General features: G+C 36.8%; 1 protein-coding gene across 1 annotated transcript in view; it reads left to right on the top strand.

Moving 5' to 3' along the window:
• LOC117330981 overlaps nucleotides 1-21,307 on the top strand; it is a 31,258-nt gene extending 9,951 nt beyond the window's left edge. The window contains exons 2-3 of the mRNA XM_033889577.1: nucleotides 10,461-10,676; nucleotides 20,324-21,307. Coding sequence (XP_033745468.1) covers nucleotides 10,461-10,676; nucleotides 20,324-20,973 — 866 coding nt within the window. The 3' untranslated portion in view covers nucleotides 20,974-21,307. The remainder of the gene's footprint in view (nucleotides 1-10,460; nucleotides 10,677-20,323) is intronic.
• Nucleotides 21,308-24,784: the final 3,477 nt, after the last annotated feature.

Below are 24,784 nucleotides of genomic sequence, written 5' to 3'. Positions count from 1 at the left end.
AAGCTTCAATATGGGATGGGGATTCAAAATTGTACAAATGAAGGGGCTGACTCCCCAGGGGCCTGAGGGGCGGGGCCAAATGTGGTCAATTGGGCTATATTGATCTAAACGACTTCTTCTCTGAAACAAAACAATGGATATTGCTCACATTTGCCTGGTAGCATCACTATGGGGTGGGGATTCAAAATTGTACAAATGATGGGGCTGACCTCCCAGGGGCCTGAGGGGCGGGGCCAAATGTGGTCAAATGGGCTACATTGATATAAACGACTTCTTCTCTGAAACCGCGCAATGGATATTGCTCATATTTGCCTGGTAGCATCACTATTGGGTCGGGATTCAAAATTGTACAAATGAAGGGGCTGACTCCCCAGGGGCCTGAGGGGCGGGGCCAAATGTGGTCAATTGGGCTATATTGATCTAAACGACTTCTTCTCTGAAACAAAACAATGGATATTGCTCATATTTTCCTGGTAGCATCACTATGGGGTGGGGATTCAAAATTGTACAAATGATGGGGCTGACCCCCCCAGGGGCCTGAGGGACGGGGCCAAATGTGGTCAAATGGGCTACATTGATATAAACGACTTCTTCTCTGAAACCGAGCAGTGGATATTGCTCATATTTGCCTGGTAGCATAGCTAGGGGGTGGGGATTCAAAATTGTACAAATGAAGGGCTGACCCCCCCAGGGGGCTAAGGGGCGGGGCCAAATGTGGTCAATTGGGCTATATTGATATAAACAACTTCTTCTCTGAAACCGAGCAATGGGTATTACTCATATTTGCCTGGTAGCATGACTATTGGGTGGGGATTCAAAATTGTACAAATAATGGGGCTGACCCCCAAAGGGCCTGAGGGGCGGGGCCAAGAGGGGTCAATTAGGCTTTATTGATATAAACGACTTCTCTGAAACCGAGCAATGGATATTGCTCATATTTTCGTGGTAGCATCACTATGGGGTGGAGATTCAAAATTGTAGAAATGGTGAGGCTTTCCCCACGGGGGCCTGAGGGGCGGGGCCAAGAGGGGTAAATTTGGCTTAATTGATATGAACAACTTTTCCTCAGAAACCAAGCAATAGATATTGCTCATATTTGACTGTGAGCATCCCTTTGGGGTCGGGATTCAAAATTGTAGAAATAGTGGGGCCAAAAGGGGTCATTTTGGTTAAATTGATATAAACAACTTCTTCTCTGAAACTAAGCAATGGATATCACTCACATTTGTATGGTAGCATGGTCATGGAAAGGGGATTAGGGTTGACCCCACCAGGGAGCTGAAGGGGGGGGGGGCAAAAGGAGTCAATTTGGCTAAACGGATATGAACAACTTCTTCTCTGAAACAGCTCATATTTGACTTGTAGCATCCTTTTGGGTAAGGATTCAAAATTTCATAAAGGAAGGAATTGACCCCCCGGGGTGCAGAGGGCGGGGTCAAAAGGGGTCAATTGGTTTAAACAACTTCTTTTCTGAAACTTAACAATGGATATCACTCACATTTGTGTGGTAGCATGGGGTTGCACCAAAGGTCAATTTCATTTCATGGATTAATGCAATTTTTGGCATAAAATCCTCACGTACCAATATAAAATGCCTATGATATATTGACATAGCAATACCAGTGACAAATATGCTTAATCATCATTCTTGCTTCATATCTCATGAAACCAAGTGAGCGATAGTATCAATTTATTTTCACAAAACCATTTCAACCTCAACTCCAACTTGCTGTTCTTCAATATAACAACATTGAATAAAACAAACTCAAAAAGCGTTTTAGCGCTAAAACCATAGCTTTTTACCCCCCCCGGTTGGTGTTTTGATTACTTGACTACTGTGATATCTGTATTGGCAAATTTGCACAAATATGCAACACTGTAAGGTTTTTCATCATTCTGTTAACTTATTTTGCAATGAAAATATAATATAAAGATGAATTTTGAAAGAAAAGAAAACTAATGTTAGACTGAATAGCCTCTTATTTATAAAATGTCTTCAGTTTAACTTACGTCCTGGTTAGCTCAGTAGGTTAAGGTGGTGCGTTCCACCGTGGCGGCCGGGGTTCAATTCCCGGCAGCAGCAGCATTTTTTTTTTTTTATATATATTTATTAGCTCACCTGCCCAAAGGGCAAGTGAGCTTATGCCATGGTGCGGCGTCCGTCGTCCGTCCGTCCGGCCGCCTGCCGTCCGTCCGGCGTCAACTTTTTCATTTAAACAACTTCTTCTCAATAACCAAGAGGCCCAGGAACTTCATATTGGGCCTGTAGCATGATGGGGTGAAGGGCTACCAAGTTTGTTCAAATGAATGACATTGACCTTCATTCAAGGTCACATGGGTCAAATAGGCTATAATCTTCAAACAACTTCTTCTCAATAACCAAGCGGCCCAGGGACTTGGTATTGGGCCTGTAGCATGCTGGGATGAAGGGCTACCAAGTTTGTTCAAATAAATGACCTTGACCATCATTCAAGGTCACATGGGTCAAATAGGCTATAATCTTCAACGACTTCTTCTCAATAACCAAGAGGCCCAGGGACTTGATATTGGGCCTGTAGCATGCTGGGGTGAAAGGCTACCAAAGTTGTTAAAATAAATGACCTTGACCTTCATTCAAGGTCACATGGGTCAAATAGGCTATAATCTTCAAACGACTTCTTCTCAATAACCAAGAGGCCCAGGGACTTGATATTGGGCCTGTAGCATGCTGGGGTGAAAGGCTACCAAGTTTGTTCAAATGAATGACCTTGACCTTCATTCAAGGTCACATGGGTCAAATAGGCTATACTCTTCAAACAACTTCTTCTCAATAACCAAGAGGCCCAGGGACTTGATATTGGGCCTGTAGCATGCTGGGGTGAAGGGCTACCAAGTTTGTTCAAATGAATGACATTGACCTTCATTCAAGGTCACATGGGTCAAATAGGCTATAATCTTCAAACAACTTCTTCTCAATAACCAAGAGGCCCAGGGACTTGGTATTGGGCCTGTAGCATACTGGGGTGAAAGGCTACCAAGTTTGTTCAAATGAATGACCTTGACCTTCATTCAAGGTCACATGGGTCAAATAGGCTATAATCTTCAAACAACTTCTCAATAACCAAGAGGCCCAGGGACTTGATATTGGGCCTGTAGCATGCACGGATGAAGGGCTACCAAGTGTGTTGAAATAAATGATGTTGACCTACATTCAAGGTCACATGGGTCAAATAGGCTATAATCTTCAAACAACTTCTTCTCAATAACCAAGAGGCCCAGGGACTTGATATTGGGCCTGTAGCATGCTGGGGTGAAGGGCTACCAAGTTTGTTCAAATAGATGACCTTGACCTTCATTTAAGGTCACATGGGTCAAATAGGCTATAATATTCAAACAACTTTTTCTCAATAACCAAGAGGCCCAGGGACTTGATATTGGGCCTGTCTGTAGCATGCTTAGAGTCAAGAGTCGCCAAGAACCGATCTTAGGCCAATGGTATGCTGGAATGAAGGACTAGAATATATATTGACATGAATTAACCTGGCTTACTCTGATATTTAAATAAAGTTGTTATCAGCATAGAATCTGTAGAAATGACTTCAATCAACTGCAATTTTGTGTAGAGGCAGGTGAGTGATACAGGCCCATTGGGCCTCGATCTTGTCATAATTATCTATCTATATTTCAAGAAAAGATATATATTCGCATGTGTGTTTATAGTTGTTTTAATTCATATTTGCTCGGAATGTAAATGGCCTTTTAACACAAACAAACAGTAAGGCTTAGCTGTAGTACAGTAGGCTAAAGATAGATTTAGTACTATCTTTTCGTAGCTCATTTGCAAATATAATTTTATAATAATTTCAATATCTTAAATCAGCTAGTGCATGGACGCAGAAAATAATTTGAGCCGCTCGTAAATTTGACGCTTAAAATTTTAACTAACACTAGTGCTGCATGAAAGTTCTTTTGTGTTGTCCTATATACAGACTCACCAAAGTGTAGGTTAGCTATGGTCAGTGACACTAATTGACCCCAAGGGGTTAATTACAAGAGTCAGCCAACCGTGAAACACTCCGACTGTCGCCAAATTTGGTCACAGGTGAATTCTCCAATTAACAACTTTACCTGAATTGAAATTATGTTATTTACAACCTAGATATATTTGCTAAGAAACAGTATATTTCAATTGACTTAAGAATATTGGGACCGAACTGCAGCCATTCTCTCACAAAAATCGGCAACATCTGTCTCTCTCTCTCTCTCTTTTTTTTAAATTTATTTTTCAAACGAAACTTATAAACATGAATTTTTATAAAAAAAAAAGAAGAAAAAAGGCAGAAACGTATATCTACTTATACATATACATATTGTGACTGTAATAACTGTATGTTTAAAATGTTCTGAGTATAAAAGAAACACAGATATATTAAATAAATTCTTGTAAAAACTCTGTCGTCTATCTTCACCGGAAATCGTTTTAAAATTGGTCCGAAATTTACTTTATATATTTAGATTGAAAAATGAAGGTCTATAGGTTAACAACCCCCACCACCACCACCTCCCCCTCCCCTCCTCTCCTCACCCCTGCTGGTACAGGTGTGACACTCTTTGATTACCTGGACAGTTCAGGTATAGCCTCAGGAAATCTTTCAATACACTGGCCGGTTATAGAGATACACAGATATGTCAACTTATAAATCTTCCCATGTGTGAGAAATTTATCTTCATATATGGTAGAAATTACTTCCATAACTGTGAATGTATAATTGAAATATGTTGAAAGTCGTACTGCCCAGTAAATCTATATAATAAATATTTCATACAGAAATTGAATCTGAGTAGTTAATCATATATAGTTCATAATCTTACTTCGTTATCAAGGTAAAGTAATAATACAAACTGGTAATTGCGTTGCCTTTGTATAATTTATATAAAATACCACAAAAGACTGCAAATCACCATTCTACTGTGCCACGCACTCACTATTTCTTGCATATTATGTAATATGTATAACCATGGATAATATATTAAATCATTATCTTTTATTCTTATTTTGTATTATACAAGTTCATGTGGAATTTGCATAATGAGGATGTTGGAATTATAAAACGTGTAAAAAAGTTATGGTGTAACATGTATATCAAAAAAAGATGTTCTTAAAATTTAGATGATTTCAATGCAGCAACCTTTGTGTTGATTATTGAAAAATATATACAGTTTATTCAAGTGTCTTTAATATTTCAATTTATGTCTTAATAATTATGCTATTTAAACAACATATAGAACTATTGAATTAATATTCAACTCAGACGGGAATCGGGCTGTGAATCACGAAAGATTGAAAAATAAACCCCTAAAATTTTACATAAGATACAGTTGTGCAATGTAGAACATATATTTGAGTCCATTCTCTGAAATTAATACCAATCATGACCCCATTTTTAGCCCACCATCTCATATGTAGGTTGCCCTTGGTCCCTAGTTACAATGTACGCATATTTCATTTTGGGACCAGTCAGAAAACAACATGGCCGACAGGCAGTCATCTTGGAATTTCACAATTGAAGTTTATTATCGCTATTTCTCAGAAAGTACTAAAGGGATCTTTCTGAAGTTTCATATGTAGGTTGTTGCCCTTGGACCCTAGATACAATGTATGCATATTTCATGTTGGGGCCAATCGGAAAACAACATGACCGACAAGCAGCCATCTTAGATTTTGACAATTGAAGTTTGTTATCGCTATTTCTCAGAGAGTACAGAAGGGATCCTCCTGAAATTTCATATGTAGGTTCCTCTTAGTCCCTCGTATTGCATTTTGGGACCAATCTGAAAACAACATGGCCGACAGACAGCCATTATCGCTAAATCTCAAATTTCATATATAGGTTCCCTTTGTACTGACCGTAGGCCGTTGGTTTTTTCTCCAGGTACTCCGGCTTTCCTCAACCTCCTAAACATGGCACACCCTTGCTGTTTATAGGACGTTAAACAAACTAAACCAAACCAATTTGTTTGAAAACACTGAGGGATGTTTCTCAATTTACACAGATTAGTAAGAGGAAAGGAAAAATAGAGAATATCAATCTGACATGGAACCTATAAAGATCATTCAATGATCGACGCCAAGATCCCTCTGGGATTTCTTGTTTTTCTTCATTTTGGCAAATACCTCAAATACACCAAACACCGTTGCCAGTTCCCGGTACTCTTCCTAATAACTCCGTCCCCATTTTTTTGCAATTTCGTGGCATTGACATAGAAAACAGATATAACTATTATGGAGGCATCGACCAAGCCATATATATGTGATCTTGGATTGCCATTAATACATGTGTGCAAGTAGAATTTTAGGTTGTTTGGGAGTATGTGTAGTCCGAGAGATTTCCATCAACCTTAGTAACATGTTGACATGCCTTAACAGTTCGGTCATATTCGATTGCCACTTTTGCAATTGGTGGATTTGTGGCCCGTTTATTGATAAGATATACCACCTACCCTTTCCATGCATTGACTGAATCAGAATATGGCGAGTTTCCTTAAAAATTGTAGAGTCCGACCAAATTCTTCATTCTTTAAGATTTAATTAATCTGATAGTGTTGAGAGTCGGAATAGTCTTTTCACTAAATCTTTTCAATACAACGACCAGGGTAAAACGCTTCAAAATGTTGCAGTGTCCGTCTGACATTCATTTTTACCTTGACACTGCTTCACACATTTGACTTGTGCGTTCATGTAATAGAAGTCAACAACGTGTGTTGGAATAAGTTAACATCAACCATATTCAATGAAACAACTGTGTTTACACTTTCAAACGGCTTTTGGCTAACTGAAATGAATACAATGGACATGTGAGTTTGGTCAGGTCCAAACGTGTTATCTGTGAAATTACGATAATGAACCAATTGAAGAACTGAATATCGACTTGCTCAAAAATAAGAGAAATCCTGTTTGAGATACAATTCCAACAGAAAAAAACGTGTAAAATATTGTCAACTGATAAAATTGCACAAGAGTTTTAGCGCTACAGTACTTGCAGTACTTTGATTTACTGTTATAGATATGATAAACATTCACATCAAGATCATAATGCAATGTCAAGTATTATAAGTTAAAACATTTCAATTATTAATTTAATAAATTGCACTATAATATTATTGATCAGTGAACATATTAATAGCAACTATTATATCTATGATACAGCATCTACAAATCAAACTAAATAGCAACTTTTACTGGACATAATATCAGAATGTACAAGAATATTTAAAGTATTTAAAGCAATGCACAAGCCATAATATAATTTCAATTAATATATCAATTCAACACAGTCACTATAATTTTCTCCTGAAAATAGTCTTCATTATGAACAATGGAAGCCAAACACACTTTGTCTCTCCAAATGACATGGAAGTTCTGCTGTTGCACAGTCCCTTCCAGAGAGAAGCAGCTTTCTTGTAAGGAACTCCCTGGGTAGACACCATCATCAGAGAGTTCAAAATCCTCTGAGAGAGCCCGTTCCTGCTGGTGGTAATAAATAAATAAATATTTTTGAAAAGCTTAATGAATCTTATTGTGGTCATACCATATTATCAAAAAAAAAAACAAAAAAAAACACCAACCAATTTATTATATCTGAACAAATATTTGTATAATCAAATTAGTACATATTAATTTCAAATGTACATGTATATACTTGAGGTGCTAATTAACTTATCTTTATTTAATAATAATTAAAGAAAATGAAATACCGTAAATACCGTAAATATTCGCGTATAGTGCGCACCTAGATAACACTTATCAAATAATAAATACAGAGATTTAGGAATGATTCTGAGATTATTTATATTATTGGACGTTTTCAGATCGTTTTTGGAAGGGAGATCACTCTAATAGTACTTTCTAAAAATAGCACGTGACAAGAAAACCAATGCACGAGATATTCATTAGATATCATTATCTATCAAATCAAATAAGGGTTAATTTTAAGCTTACCTTCGTCATCTTCATACACAACCCGTGCGCATTTCTGTGGCCGTGGCTTGCGCGATGTATGAAAGATTTCAGTCTGTTGGCTGCAGGTGTGGCGATCGCATGTCGTTCAGATATGGTGACTGGTGTTACAAAAAAAGGAGCTGATGCCCTTCTCTTCATAGTGACATTGCCATGAAGTTTTCAAAAATGAATCCATGCTTATCAAACATCGGCTTAGGTATTGATAGTATCAGTCTGTTTATCCCAGCTCAATATTAATTCTTGTGAAAAAAAATTCTTGTCGGACCGTCGGTTTTTCCGATGTCAATGATGGTAACATTTTCTCTGATGTCCCGATCGACTGAAACCATACAATCACATCTGTTCCCATGGTCAGAATAGTACACCTTCTACTATTGATTGATTATTACCATCGATAGGTGTGATCAAGAGATCAGTCGATCGTATCAAAACATAACGGTGAGGCACTTTACCGAGATCGCAATTCATCAATTAGGCCTAGTTCACCTGTAAAAACAGGGGCCATAGGTAATGAGTATCGGACGCTATAGAAACGGGTCAGTTTTCTGCTTGAAATCGATACAAAATAGGGGTGTTATAATTGGGTAACAATTACATGCGTGGTGGATCAAGTGAATTTGGTTGTGTAAGCGTGGCGGTACACAGCTAAGGGTTGCGGGCCGCCACGTTAACACAGGCAATGGTTATCTCACAATAACACCCTGTTCTTAACATTCTGTCTTCCATTCTATCTCTTTTATCTGACATCAATCCATTTATTACTTTCTTTAAATGTATCGGATTATAAAACATACTGTCCTCACATTTTTAGGTCACCTGAGACAAAGTCTCAAGTGACCTATTCTAATCCCCTTTTGTCCGTCGTCGTGCGTCGTCCGTCGTGCGTCATCCGTCGTCCGTCGTGCGTCCGTAAACAATTCACATTTTCAACTTCTTCTCCAAAACCCACAAACCAAATTCTATGAAATTTGGCAGACAGCTTCTATGGCTAAAGGTCAACCAAAATTGTAAATTATATGGTCCCCACCCCCTAGGGGCCTGAGGGGCGGGGCCAAAAAGGGTCAAATTGACTAAAACTTCAAAAATCTTCTTCTCTACTCTCAGATATGCTGGAATCAAACACTCTTCATAGATGGAAGGGTCTTAAGGTGCTTTACCAAAATTGTAAACTTCATGACCCAGGGGTTTCACGTTTGCCCCTGGGGAGGGGCTAAACTTTACTATAGTTTATATAGGGAAATCACATTTTTGAATTTAATTTATTTTATTTCTATTGGAATTCATTCTAATTTTGTAAACATTGTCAGCATGGGATGACAGTTTGATGACATGCACATGTTGGCCCTGACTGACCCCCAGGGGCTGATGGGCTGGGCTAAAAAGGGCCAAATTGACTAAAACTTCAAAAATCTTCTTCTCTACTCTCAGATATGCTGGAATCAAACACTTTTCATAGATGGAAGGGTCTTAAGGTGCTTTACCAAAATTGTAAACTTCATGACCCAGGGGTTTCACGTTTGCCCCTGGGGAGGGGCTAAACTTTACTATAGTTTATATAGGGAAATCACATTTTTGAATTTAATTTATTTGATTTCTATTGGAATTCATTCTAATTTTGTAAACATTGTCAGCATGGGATGACAGTTTGATGACATGCACATGTTGGCCCTGACTGACCCCCAGGGGCTGATGGGCTGGGCTAAAAAGGGCCAAATTGACTAAAACTTCAAAAATCTTCTTCTCTACTCTCGGATATGCTGGAATCAAACACTCTTCATAGATGGAAGGGTCTTAAGGTGCTTTACCAAAATTGTAAATTTCATGACCCAGGGGTTTCACGTTTGCCCTTAGGGAAATACATTAACGGCCCCAAAAATCCCTGTGTACGTGGTGTATTTTCAATATAAAAAACTAAATCAACGCTAAAAAATCTGATATATATTAATTTTTTTTTCTGTCACACAGGCGTAATGCAATGATCACACTTATAACCAATTAACCATAACGGTCTGTTGATTAATGTTTGATATATTTACTGGACCGATCATCGCGAGCTTTCAATGGAGTTTGCCGAAAATAATCTTACTTTATGTACATGGCCAATGTCATCGCAGCGCGAAAATATATTTTCAACATGACTGACAGCGCAAAAATATCCACACCGCGAACAGTTTGGAGGCTGACTAAGCAAAAATTTCAACGTGCGAAAATATCCACTTTTACAGGGTTAGGGTTAGGGTTAACCCAACCCAAGTCCAAAAATGTTATCAAAAGTTACATAGATAAATTCTAAGTTTTCAAAAAGGTACAAAATAGTTTTGAAAAGGTATAAAAAAGGTTATAATTCATTTCAGATCTGGTGGGACATTGTAATTGACTGAATTGTTTCAATTGAAAACTAATATACACATGTATTACTTTCGGTACTTTTTCAAGGTGCAATCTACGATTTGTTTTCCAGATATAAAAAGGCATGAAATTGGCATCAGGAAACTTCTAGCCTCCAATCCCAGCACTACATCAAAGGACACACAGATTATGACTGGATTGGCACATCACCTGTTTTCCCAGTTGGTACCAAACAACAAGTATGAGGTCGATAAATATGCAAAACAGCTCCCTAAAACATGTGGGTGTGGCTGCAATGGCGATATTTATGGAGGAGACACTTCAATAGGTTAGTAAACATTCTGCGAAACCATTCTGAATACTGTAAAAGTGGAAATGTTTGCAGCGTGTAAATTTTCGTTATTTCGTGAAAATATCCACACATGAATATGATAACATGTGAAAATATTGGCGCGCAAATATTTCCACCATATAAACTAAATACACTAATCCCTGTTGTCCGTGACGTCTAACGTTGTCATGTTCGGTCCTGTGTTTGAGACCGATCTTCACAAGCTTTCAATGGAGTTTGCTGGAAAAATCATATTTGAAGTACATGGCCAATAACATCGAAGCGCGAAAATATATTTTCACCGTGACTGACATTGCAAAAATATTCACATCGCGAACAGTTTGGAAGTTCACTAAGCAAAAATTTCAATGCGTGAAAATATCTACTTTTACAGTAAAGAATGAAGTGTAGTTTTGTAAGGGGCGATTTTTGTCGGCTATTGTAGTGATTTGGGGGTGGAAAAAATGGCACATACAATTTTGATAGGGCTTTGAACCATTGTAAAACTCGGCTCGATCTAGGTCTGGATGTATCTGGTATCGCTGTGGAAATTCGGATTGATGAGATATTTTGGGTCAAACATGCCAAAATCGTCATTTTGACCGGTAGCTTCTGTTTAACTGGTCCTTAAAAATCTTAAATGAAATATTCTGAAACTCAAAACATAACAAGTATAGAGTATTCTGAAGAAAATGGAATCTTTAGTTTTTCTATATCTTTCATAGGACGGCCACAATAGGGTTTTGAAAAAGGGTCGTATTTTATCGAGAGGTGGCAGATGTTTCGTCACCAGTGATGTAACCAAGTATGTGTGGAATGTAGTATATTGCAGGACGGAACGTAATGTACATGCAGCTAATTCAGACGACTTTCTGGAGCTAACTGAAAAGCGACTCTATACATTTTGATAAAACTTTCCACACTTATAAGACTCGGTGTGATCTACATGTATGTCCAGGCATATCCCGTATATCTGGAAATAATCTAGTTATGGAGATATTTTGAGTACAAACACGCCAAAATCGACACTTTGACTGCTGGTTTCTGCACAACTCGGCCTAGAGAATTAACGCACAAAGCCATCTAATTGAAACTTCACACATCACAAGTACATGTGATTCTGAAAAAAAAAGTATCTTTAGTTTTTCTATATCTATCAGAATAGGGTTTTAAACATAGATACTATGTACTGCGACGTCACACATTCCGGAGAGTCTATTACATGTACGGACGTACGTCACGAGTGACGTTACTAAGTCTGTTCTGCTTGTCTGATTGAACTTATAGCGCTCGATGAGCTGGTTGTATTTTACTGTCACTGCCATTATTTCTAACAATTTTACGATATCAGAGAAAATACGAACGACACAATTATCTACACATTTATTTTTTTTTTTTACATATTTTTCACAAATATCTCCATCTCGAAGACAGGATTAATCTTGTTTTGACATATATGGTACATTAAATTCATTTTACTGTCGTGTCCGTGATGCAACAGTTTCCGCTGACCGTTGACCGGTGTCCATTTAACACTGGCGTTGACCAGTGTCCATTTAGTACTGGTGTTAACCAGTGTGCATTTTACACTGATGTAGACATATCAGTGTCAAATGCACACCGGTCAATGCCAGTGTTAAATGGACACTGGTCAATGCCAGTATTAAATGGACACCGGTCAACGCCAGTATTGAATGGACACCAGTCAACGCCAGTGTCAAATCCTGATTTATTTGAATTGATTTGTATATTTTTTTTTATTTATTTTAAATGTATTTATAATTTTTAGGTCATCTGAACCGAAGGGTCAGGTTGACCTATAGTCATGTTTCGTCCGTCGCCGTGCGCCGTGCGTAAAATGAATATCATCAATGCATGAAAATTCATGAATAGTTCATAATCACATAAAATTCTCATTCATCAAAGTTCTTCAAAATTCATTATCAACTGTTCTTACTATTTCATTCATTTTGATGAATTTTAATGAATATCATATATGCATGAAAATTCATGAATAGTTCATAATCACATATGATGAACGATCATGAATCTTAATGAATTTGTAAAATTATTCATAAAAGTTCAGGAAGAGTTCATGAGAGGTATTTGATGAATATTCATGAACATTTTTTCATGAATAAAAAACTTTCAGTATTCTTGAAAGTTCATGAATGATTCATGAACATTCATGAACTCATGAATACCATCTCGCAGGGGAAGGATGACCTATAGTCATCATGTTTCGTCCGTCGTCGTGCGTTGTGCGTCGTGCGCCGTGCTTAAACTTTTCACATTTCAAACTTCTTCTCCAGTTCCACCAGTGGGATTGAGCTGAAACTTGCCTGAAATGATCCTAGGATGGTCCTGAGGAAGTGTTGTTATTTTTCAGGTCAGTCAGAAATCCAAGATGGCGGCCATGGCAACCATCTTGAAAAATACATTTTAAACTTCTTCTCCAGTTCCACTGGTGCCATTGAGCTGGAAATTGGTGAGGATGTTAATGAAGGAGAGCCAATAAAGTATTGTTATTTTTTTGCTTCGTAAAAACTTTGACATGGCAGCCACGGCGGCCATTTTGTAACATGATTGCGCAATCAGAATTGATCCTGAGATGGTCCTGACCAAGTGTTGTTATTTTTCAGGTCGGTCAGAAATCCAAGAAGGCCACCATGGCAACCATCTTGAAAAACACATTTTAAACTTCTTCTCTAGTTTCACTTGTGAGTTTGAGCTGGAAATTGGTGAGGATGTTAAGAAAGGAGGGCCAACAAAGTGTTGTTATTTTTCGGCCTAGTAAAATCATTGACTTGGCAGCCATGGCGGCCATTTTGTACCATGATTGTGCAATCATGGTTTTCCTGAACAATGCCTATTTCAAACTTCTTCTCAAATTCCACCAGTGGGATTCAGCTCTAGCTAGCTAGCTAACTTACCAGAAATTATCCTTAGATGGTCCAGACCAAGTGTTGTTATTTATTGGGTCAGTCAGAAATCCAAGATGGCCACCATGGCCAACAGTGCCACTATATACTTGCTACAGAGAATACATACTACAATAATATAAGGGTTTTAATTTATAATCAGATGACCGTTAAGGCCCCTGGGCCTCTTGTATATATTTATGTGTCTCATTAAGTCAACATTATAGGTATTATAGGTGGGGAACCATATACTGTATAATTAGGGCTTTTCACTTTGTGGTGAAAAGACCTATTGTTTTTGTTCTGTTTCTTCTTATTATTCTTCTTCTGCATTTCATTTTGTAGAAACTGTAACGCCAAACTGGTTAAAGTTATTCAGATTTCTTTTTCAGCCTTTATTATAGAATGATTTGAAGGGATGCAGGAAATAAAAAATTAAGTAGGTCGTAAAATCCAAAATGGCCGCCATGACGTCAAAGCTTATTTTGCTTAAATGGCCTCAACTCAAAAACGGTATGAGGTTAAAAATATTCAAAGGTATATTCATGTAGGATTTATCTGGGGCCAACTTTCACATAATTACGGCTTTGAGGTTAGAGGTCAAACAAAAAAGCTCACTGGAGGTCAAAGTTATGCTATTTTTAGAAATTTTTCATTTTTTACTATTTTTGAAAATTTCTTCTACATATCAATAGAGTATGTCATTCCGATGATATTGATACCTTCGGTGTCTTAATAGCACTTCCGGTTAATGTAGTACGCCATTTTGAAAATTTCCCTATATATTCTATATTAAAAATCGTTTTACATTTCAAACTTCTTCTCAAATTCCACCAGTGCGACTCAGCACAAACTTTGACAAAATGACATGGAGATAGTACTGACCAAGTCTTGTTATCATGTGGTCAGTCCAAAATCCAATATGGCCCCATGACGTCATGTATTGAAAAGTTTAAAATGGCCATAACTAAAAAAAAATATTCTTCTACACAGGTCATGTAATTATGTCTGTAGATTATCTGTAGATAATTCCTGGAGCTAACTTTTTGCTACTAAAAGTTTTCAGGTCAAATAAAAAAAAGTTTGCTATGGTGTCAAATATGTCTATTTTTAGAAAATCTTCATTTTTCAATCTTTTTCAAAAAATCTTTCAAAGTATGGTGCAGTATGTCATTCTGATGATTTTGATGTCCTTAGTTCTTTGGTAACATTTTTCGTTAACGCGGGACGCCATTTTGAATATTTCTCTCTATATGTATGCCTACAACTCACATTTTAAGTTTCTTCTCAAATTCCACCAGTGCGATTCAACATAAACTTTGACAAAATGGTTATGAGATGATACTGACCAAGTCTTGTTATCATGGGGGTCGATCCACAATCCAATATGGCCGCCATGACGTCATGTATTAAAAAGTTTAAAATGACCATAACTAAAACAGGATTTATTCTAAAGTGGTCATGTGATTATGTTATTTGTAGATAATGCCTGGCGCTAACATTTATTACAAAAAGTTTTCGGGTCAAAAGTCAAATAAAAAAGTAAAATATGGGGTTAAATTTGTCTATTTTTAGAAAATCTTCATTTTTCAATCTTTTTCCAAAATTCTTTTGAAGTATGAGGCAGTATGTCATTCTGATGGTTTTGCTGTCCTTAGTTTTTCAGTAAAATTTGCCGTTAACGCGAGATGCCATTTTGAATATTTCCCTTTATATGTTATGTATTTTAAAAATCAAAGGAGTTGGGCGAGGGGAGAAAACTTGTACAATGTGCTGTATGGGTTATCTCCCCTCGTCCAACTCCTTTGTTAAAACATTTCATCTCAGATGCCAGATTAATTCAAAACTAGAATGTGGATGACCTATCCAGTGTTCTAAAATAGTTTTTTAGCCCACCATCATCAGATGGTGGGCTATTCAAATCGCCCTGCGTCCGTCCGTCCGTCCAGCCCTCCGCCCGTAAATAATTCTTGTTATCGCTATTTCTGAGATAGTACTGAAGGGATCTTTCTCAAATTTCATATGTAGGTTTCCCTTGGTGTCTAGTTATGCATATTGCATTTTGGGACCGATCGGAAAACAACATGGCAGACAGGCAGCCATCTTGGATTTTGACCATTGAAGTTTGTTATCACTATTTTTGAGAAAGTACTGAAGGGATCTTTCTCAAATTTCATATGTAGGCTCCCCTTGGTGCCTAGTTATGCATATTGTATTTTGGGACCGATCGGAAAACAACATGGCTGACAGACAGCCATCTTGGATTTTGTCAATTGAAGTTTGTTATCGCTATTTCTGATAAAGTACTGAAGAGATCTTTCTCAAATTTCATATGTGGGTTCCCCTTGGTGCCTTGTTATGCATATTGCATTTTGGGACCGATCGGAAAAAAAAGTGGCCGTTACGCAGCCATCTTGGATTTGGACAATTGAAGTTTGTTATCGCTATTTTTGAGAAAGTACTTAAGGGATCTTTCTCAAATTTCATATGTAGGTTCCCCTAGCTTGGTGCCTAGTTATGCATATTGTATTTTGGGACCGATCGGAAAACAACATGGCCGATACGCAGCCATCTTGGATTTTGACAATTGAAGTTTGTTATCTCTATTTTTGAGAAAGTGCTAAAGGGGTCTTTCTCAAATTTCATATGTAGGTTCTCCTAGCTTGGTGCCTAGTTATGCATATTGTATTTTGGGACCGATCGGAAAACAACATGGCTGACAGGCAGCCATCTTGGATTTTGACAATTGAAGTTTGTTATCACTATTTCTGAGAACGTACTGAAGGGATCTTTCTCAAATTTCATATGTAGGTTCCCCTTGGTGCCTTGTTATGCATATTACATTTTGAGACCGATCGGAAAGCAACATGGCAGACAGGCAGCCATCTTGGATTTTGACCATTGAAGTTTGTTATCGCTATTTCTGAGAAAGTACTGATGGGATCTTTGTCAAATTTCATATGTAGGTTATCCTTGGTCCATCGTATTGCATTTTTGGACCAATCTGAAAACATTGTCGACAGACAACCATAATTATCAAATTTACTATATAAGTTTCCCTTGTTTAAAAAGCACTGGAGGGATGTTTCTCAATTTATACAGATTAGTAAGAGGAAGGGAAAAAAAGAGAAAAGATCAATCTGACATGGAACCTATGAAGATCATTCAATGGTGGGCGCCAAGATCCCTCTGGGATCTCTTGTTTACGTTTGGAAATACCAAGCCTTTAGGTCATTTATGCTAAGTAGGTGAAAAGGCCGTCAAATTGTTAGCCAACAATTTCTAGTTTTTATTACTTTTGTATTTAGATTTATTTTAACTTACTACAAAAGGTTTTATAGATCTTATTTGACAAAATCAAAGAATTAAATAACAGGATTTAATTATCAAAATTTTACAAAATAGTCTTTGAAATGCCATCTGCACACAGATAGAATGCACAGGGACCTGTGTAAATTAACAGTTTGCAATGTGTTTCTGTTTCAAGGCCCACACTGCCACGGAAAATATATTTACATCAGGAGGCGCATTCTACTTTGCAGGCCCCTGACCGCAATCAATTTCCCTCTGATGTTCTACTGAAGAAAAATTAAATTGAAATATTTTGAAACTTTGCCAGAAATCTGGTTTGCATTTGATAAATAGTCTTTTACAATTGTAACTTTTTCTTGCTGTAGAAACAAGAAAAATAAAGTGACCGAAGGCCTCATGCACACAGTAGTAAATTTCCTTATATTTTTGACTTTGAAAAATTGATCAAAATATTTTGAAACTTAGCCCAAAATCTGGTTTTAATTTCATATTGTAGAACTATTCTCTCAATTTCAAGCTATTCAGATATTAAGAAAACAATATCTCCCACATTTTTCAATTCTTTGTCACAGTAATTTATAACATTGAGGTAGCTTATGCAAGAAATATTGAAAAAGTTTGCACAGTTATCCCGTAGATGTTTACTTATAAAGAAGGGAAGGTGAAAATCAGCCTGGTCTGTTCTGTCACGGTTGTCCTTAAAGCTTGGACAAGACACTTTTAAGTACTTTTGTTACTGTTGATGGCGTGAGACGGGCCGCCAATGTGTTGTTCAGTGAGGTATTAACAAACTACTACAAAGAGACCCACCTCTAAATAAAAGGGTGATTATCACAGGAATCATAGAAAACAAACATGTAAGAGCACTTATTAGCTCACCTGCCCGAAGGGCTACAGGCCCAATATCAAGTCCCTGGGCCTCTTGGTTATTGAGAAGAAGTCGTTTGAATGAAAAAGTTGACGCCGGACGGATGGATGGACGGACGACAGACGCCGCACCACGACATAAGCTCACTTGCCCTTTGGGCAGGTGAGCTAATAAGTGCTCTTACATGTTTGCTATAAAAATGAAGATTATAGCCTTTTTGACCCATGTGCTCCAAATAGGGGTCAAATAGGGTATAATCTTCAAACGAATTCTTCTCAATAACCAAGAGGCCCAGGGACTTGATATTGGGCCTGTAGCATGCTCTGGTGAAGGGCTACAAAGTTTGTTCAAATAAATGACCTTGACCTTCATTCAAGGTCAGATGGGTCAAATAGGTTATAATCTTCAAACGACTTTTTCTCAATAACCAAGAGGCCCATGGACTTGATATTGGGCCTGTAGCATGCTCTGGTAAAGGGCTACAAAGTTTGTTCAAATAAATGACCTTGACCTTCATTCAAGGTCACATGGGTCAAATAGGCTATAAACTTCAAACGACTTCTTCTCAATAACCAAGAGGCCTAGGGACTTGATATTAGGCCTTTAGCATGCTCGGGTGAAGGGCTACCAATTTTGTTCAAATAAATGACCTTGACCTACATTCAAGGTCACAGGGGTGAAATCGGCTTAAATCTGTAAACAATAATTTTCCAATAGCCAAGAGCCTCCAAGACCTGATATTAGGCCAATAGAATGCTGGAATGAAAGACTAGAACATTTATTAATACGAATAAAACTAGCTTACTATGATATTTGAATAAAGAGGTAATCCTCATTGTATCTTTAGAAATGACCTCAATCAACTTCAAAGTTGCTGTAGAGCCAGGTGAGCGATACAGGCCTATTGGGCCTCTTGTTATCGTCAAGTTTCTGTCGTTTACAGGTGAACATATCTTCCGGGTCCGTTCTGAAAGCACGCGCTTCTGGTTACGTCATCAAATTCATTTCCCACGAATATATTGGGAAATCTAATTTTTCCTTTAAAATGAAATGAAATGAAAGAAAGAAAGATTATCTAAATAATAGAAAAGTTATCAGTATTGAGTAGAAAATTAAATTCCCTTTGTAAATAATTATTTCAATTCCCTTACCTAAATCATAACCAATCAAAATTAAAATGATTTAAAATTTCCTTTTCGTTTATTTGATAATCCTAAAACTTATGATCACAATATCATTTAGAAGCTTTGCAGTGCTAACTGTTTCAAACGCACAGATGCTTTGATTTGAACAAAGATGGCGAACTGAAGCTGTGAGGCGGTTTAGATTGGAGTTAAATTTGCATGTATTTCGGCAAGTAAGCATTGACAATGTTCCCGTGTGGTCAGATCAAGGCCCAGGGACTTGATATTGGGCCTGTAGCATGCTGGGGTGAAAAGCTACAAAGTTTGTTCAAATAAATGACCTTGACTTTCATTCAAGGTCACATGGGTCAAATAGGCTATAATCTTCAAACGACTTCTTGTCAATAACCAAGAGGCCCAGGGACTTGAAATTGGGCCTGTAGCATGCTGGGGTGAAGGGCTACAAAATCTGCTCTAATAAATGACCTTCATTGAAGGTCACTAAAGGTCACATTGTTCAAATAGGCTATAATCTTCAATTGACTTCTCCTTAATAATTAAGAGTCTCAGGGACTTGATATTAGGCTTTTAGGATGCTGGGGTGAAGGGCTACCAATTTCGTTCAAATAAATGACCTTTACCTACATTCAAGGTCACAGGGGTGAAATCGGCTTAAATCTGTGAACAATAATTTTGTGATACCCAAAAGCCTCCGAGACCAATAGGCCAGTAGAATGCTCGAATGAAGAACAAGAAAATTTATGAATAGGAATAAACCTAGCTTACTATGATATTTGAATAAAGAGGTAATCAGCATAGTATCTGTAGAAATGACCTCAATCAACTTCAAAGTTGCTGTAGAGCCAGGTGAGCAATACAGGCCCATTGGGCCTCTTGTTATTTTTCAGGTCGATCAGAAATCCAAGACGGCCGCGCATGGCAGCCATCTTGAAAAACATATTTTAAACATCTCCTTCAGTTCCACTGGTGCCATTGAGCTGGTAATTGGTGAGGATGTTAAGGAAGGAGAGCCAACAAAGTGTTAATTTGTTATTATTTCGGCCTCGTAACAACTTGACATGGCAGCTTCAGCAGTCATTGCGTAACATGATTGAGCATTCATGGTTTTCCTGAACAACACCTATTTCAAACTTTTTCTCAAATTCCAACAAGCTCTAACTTACCAGAAAATATCCTGAGATGGTGCTGACCAAGTGTTGTTATTTATTGGGTCGAAATGGCAGCCATCTTGAAAAACACATTTTAAATGAGATGATTCTGATCCAAGATGGCCACCATGGCCAACAGTGCCACTAAACTCACTACAGAGAATGCATAGTACAAAAGAGTCAAATGATCCCTTGGGCCTCTACATTTCAGTACTTTTACTTAATGTGGATATTTATAATTCTTATGCAGGATCTCCAGGAACGTGGCATGGCAGAGTTGATATCTTGGTGAACCATACTATAGCTGTGGCGATTGGGAAGGAACCACCTGTCAGTGCTGAGGAGGAGGAATCAGAGGAACAAGAACCCCAAAACAAACAAAGAAAGGTAGAATTGGAAAACAATTGTGATATTTGTGGGGAAGTTAAAGGCAACAAAAGACATGACAGTGTTCTCCTTGATCTGAAGTTCTTAAATCAAATCTTGGCAGAAGCCATAACGAATGGATTTGCTCAAGTTAACAGGAACCAAAGTACACTGTCACATTTCTTGATTCCAACTTTTGGTGCCACATCTGACCATGTTTCTATTTGTCTGTATGACCCTGAAAATGACTGTTTATTGCACATCGATGATGAATTCAAATTATGGAGTGATATCCGATATAAACTAGACCGTGAAACCATAATTATCATCTGGCTTTTCTTGAATTTCACTATTTTTACCAAGAAAAATCTGGCTTCCGCAGCAAATCTGAAAAAGTCCGGATTACACAAGGATTTAAATGAAGATCTGCAGTATTACAAAAAAACAAAAGTAAAAGCGAAATTTGTTTTACGAACACCTGAAAGGAGACCCTGGAAACGGACAACCATACAAGTCAAACATCCAAATACCTAATTATGTATAATGTGATTTAGAGAAAATATACCTGATTGACTGACACTGATAGTCTGATTGCATTGATTCAATCTTTTACCATTTTTAACAGCCATTAAGCCTACTGTATACAGAAAAGTTTTCTTCTACACAACAATATACTGATTTAAATGTGGTGCAGTGTCTGTCTTCTACACAACAATATACTGATTTAAATGTGGTTCATTGTCTGTCTTCTACACAACAATATACTGATTTAAATGTGGTTCATTGTCTGTCTTCTACACAACAATATACTGATTTAAATGTGCTGCAGTGTCTGTCTTCTACACAACAATATACTGATTTAAATGTGCTGCAGTGTCTGTCTTCATCTGGCTGTCTGTCCAGCATCAACATTTCCAGGAGCATGCAGGAATGACTTGCTGCAAAGTTGTTTGACGGACGATTTTACCTACTTTCAATGTCACCGGGTTTTAATCTTTAATCTTCTCAATAACTTTGACGGATGGGACAAAAGGGTTCAAATTAGCTGAATCTATTAGTCCCAAGAAATGTGGAGGTCTTGAAGTGCTTTAATTATCCCAGCGAAATGCGTTTGTGAGGGATATTAAATTGGGCTCTGTCCGTCCGTCCGTCCGTGTGTCTGGTCGAGATTCTTTTCCGGGCTATAACTCTATAACCGTTCAACGCAGCTCCTTGAAACTTTCTGTATATATCAGACTAGTGCCCTAGTTATGCCTTTTGCTATTGCAGACCTTCCATTCTCTGTATTTTTCTGTCACCATGGAAACTTATTCAAAAATACCAAATTACTGTTTCATTTTGTCTCTGGGCTATAACTCAAAAACCATTTGACGCAGCTTCTTGAAAATTACTGTATATATCAGACTAGTGCTGTAGTTGTGCCTTTTGCTATTGCGACCTTCCATTTTCGGAATTTTTCCAGTCACCATGGAAACTCGGTCGAAAAAACCAAATTGCTATTGCGGACCTTCCATTTTTGGTATTTTTTCTGTCACCATGGAAACTTAATTAAAAATACCAAATTAATGTTTCCTTTTGTTTGTAGGCTATAACTCCATTACCGTTCTACGCAGCTCCTTGTAGTGTTTTGTGATATAAAATTACACTCTGATATAAATATATAATTTATCATTCTATCATTACTTTAACAGTGATGTCTGTTCACCAACTAAAGATTACTGTAGATTCAAAACGGATGCCACTTATTCTTGTCATTCTTATATAAATATTTGCTAGGAATTTGAATTCGCGTTTGACTCTCCTTGCGAATTAACGCGAAAATAAATCCCACACAAAATATAAGTGATTTGCAGTATTGGTCATGTAAGAAAATGGAATTTATACTTTATTTTGTTAACTAGGTCACCAGAGACAAACAAGCTTTTGTAAAGTTCTACCATGTAGAATTTCGAAATTGTGCAAATTGTAGAGCGGACTCCCCATGGGCTAGAAGGGCAGAGCCGAATAAAATTAATAAAAATCAATCTTTAAGTCTTCTGTTGACATTTGAATGTTCTTTTCCGTAAATTACACATGTACAATAAATATGAAAAAAATAAATCCATGAATACATGTGATGGATGATTTATTTTGAAATTTTAGAAAAGAATGTTTTATATTTCTATGTGGAGCAAAAGACAAACAAATTAAAGATTACTATGATTTGGGTAAATTTTGGTCAAATTTCATGATGCAAACATTGCCAAAAGTTATAATATTTAGGGATTTTCACCAATGGTGAAAAGACCTATTGCTTTTATTATCCCCCGCCAACTTTGCTCAAGTTCGATTATCGGCATTATTCCACATATTTTTAGTAAAGCTGCTGTTATCTGATTGGCTGGTTGCTTTCTGCAGGATATCTTTTAAGAAATGATCAGGTTTTGATGAAACTTGCTTGGTAGACTAATTACATAAACCCGTGCTCAGGTTTGGTTATTGGCACCTTCCATGCTTCTTTAATGATAATCATGGCTACTCTGATCTGATTGGCTGATCATTTTCTGCGCAATATCATTTGAAGGAATGATCGGACTTTGATGAAACCTGGTAGACATGTTACTAATTATGTTGATCACTTTCACAGGAACATGATGACTGGACACAAATACATGTAATGATTCTCGATACTATGTCATCTTTTATGTTTTCAAGCATGTTGTCCAATTTAATTTCATGTAATACAATATTTGTACGGGCGGGGAATATGACGACAATGTCCTTGTTTCCCAACATGTTTTAAAGACCATTTCTACACATTTTACATCCAAATGTTTCTTTTCTAATTTTCTATTTAAGCTTCAACTGCTGTTGAACCCTATATATCTGATTCTTTGCAATGGAAGTATTACACTACTGTTAACAGTACTTAAAATATTGATAATACATTATTGGACAGTATTACACTACTGTTAACAGTATTGATAATACATTATTGGACAGTATTACACTACTGTTAACAGTATTGATAGTACATTATTGGACAGTATTACACTACTGTTAACAGTATTGATAGTACATTATTGGACAGTATTACACTATTGTTAACAGTATTGATAGTACATTATTGGACAGTATTACACTACTGTTAACAGTATTGATAGTACATTATTGACAATGAAGTATTACTCTTTTGTTAACAGTATTGATAGTTCATTATTGGACAATGAAGTATTACACTATTGTTAACAGTATTGATAGTACATTATTGGACAATGAAGTATTACACTATTGTTAACAGTATTGATAGTACATTATTGGACAATGAAGTATTACACTATTGTTAACAGTATTGATAGTACATTATTGGACAATGGAAGTATTACACTATTATTAACAGTATTGATAGTACATTATTGACAATGAAGTATTACACTACTGTTAACAGTATTGATAGTACATTATTGGACAGTATTACACTACTGTTCACCGTATTGATAGTACATTATTGGACAATGAAGTATTACACTATTGTTAACAGTATTGATAGTACATTATTGACAATGGAAGTATTACACTATTGTTAACAGTATTGATAGTATATTATTGGACAATGAAGTATTACACTATTGTTAACCGTATTGATAGTACATTATTGGACAATGAAGTATTACACTATTGTTAACAGTATTGATAGTACATTATTGGACAATGAAGTATAACACTATTGTTAACAGTATTGATAGTACATTATTGGACAATGAAGTATTACACTATTGTTAACAGTATTGATAGTACATTATTGGACAATGAAGTATTACACTATTGTTAACAGTATTGATAGTACATTATTGGACAGTATTACACTATTGTTAACAGTATTGATAGTACATTATTGACAATGGAAGTATTACACTATTGTTAACAGTATTGATAGTACATTATTGGACAATGAAGTATTACACTATTGTTAACAGTATTGATAGTACATTATTGGACAATGAAGTATTACACTATTGTTAACAGTATTGATAGTACATTATTGGACAATGAAGTATAACACTATTGTTAACAGTATTGATAGTACATTATTGGACAATGAAGTATTACGCTACTGTTAACAGTATTGATAGTACATTATTGGACAATGAAGTATTACGCTATTGTTAACAGTATTGATAGTACATTATTGGACAATGAAGTATTACACTATTGTTAACAGTATTGATAGTATTTACGAACCATTTTCAAGGTTATATTTCACACATTCTTGTAAGTTAAAAGAGGTACATAAACTACATAAATTTTACATGTTACAATTTCAAAGTCAGTTTTTTTTTTTTTGGGGGGGGGGGGGGGGGGGGCT

Source organism: Pecten maximus, chromosome 7, assembly GCF_902652985.1.
Source record: "Pecten maximus chromosome 7, xPecMax1.1, whole genome shotgun sequence".
NCBI lineage: Eukaryota > Metazoa > Mollusca > Bivalvia > Pectinida > Pectinidae > Pecten > Pecten maximus.
Note: the sequence above shows the minus strand (reverse complement) of the source record. Positions and strands in the feature narration are given on the sequence as shown.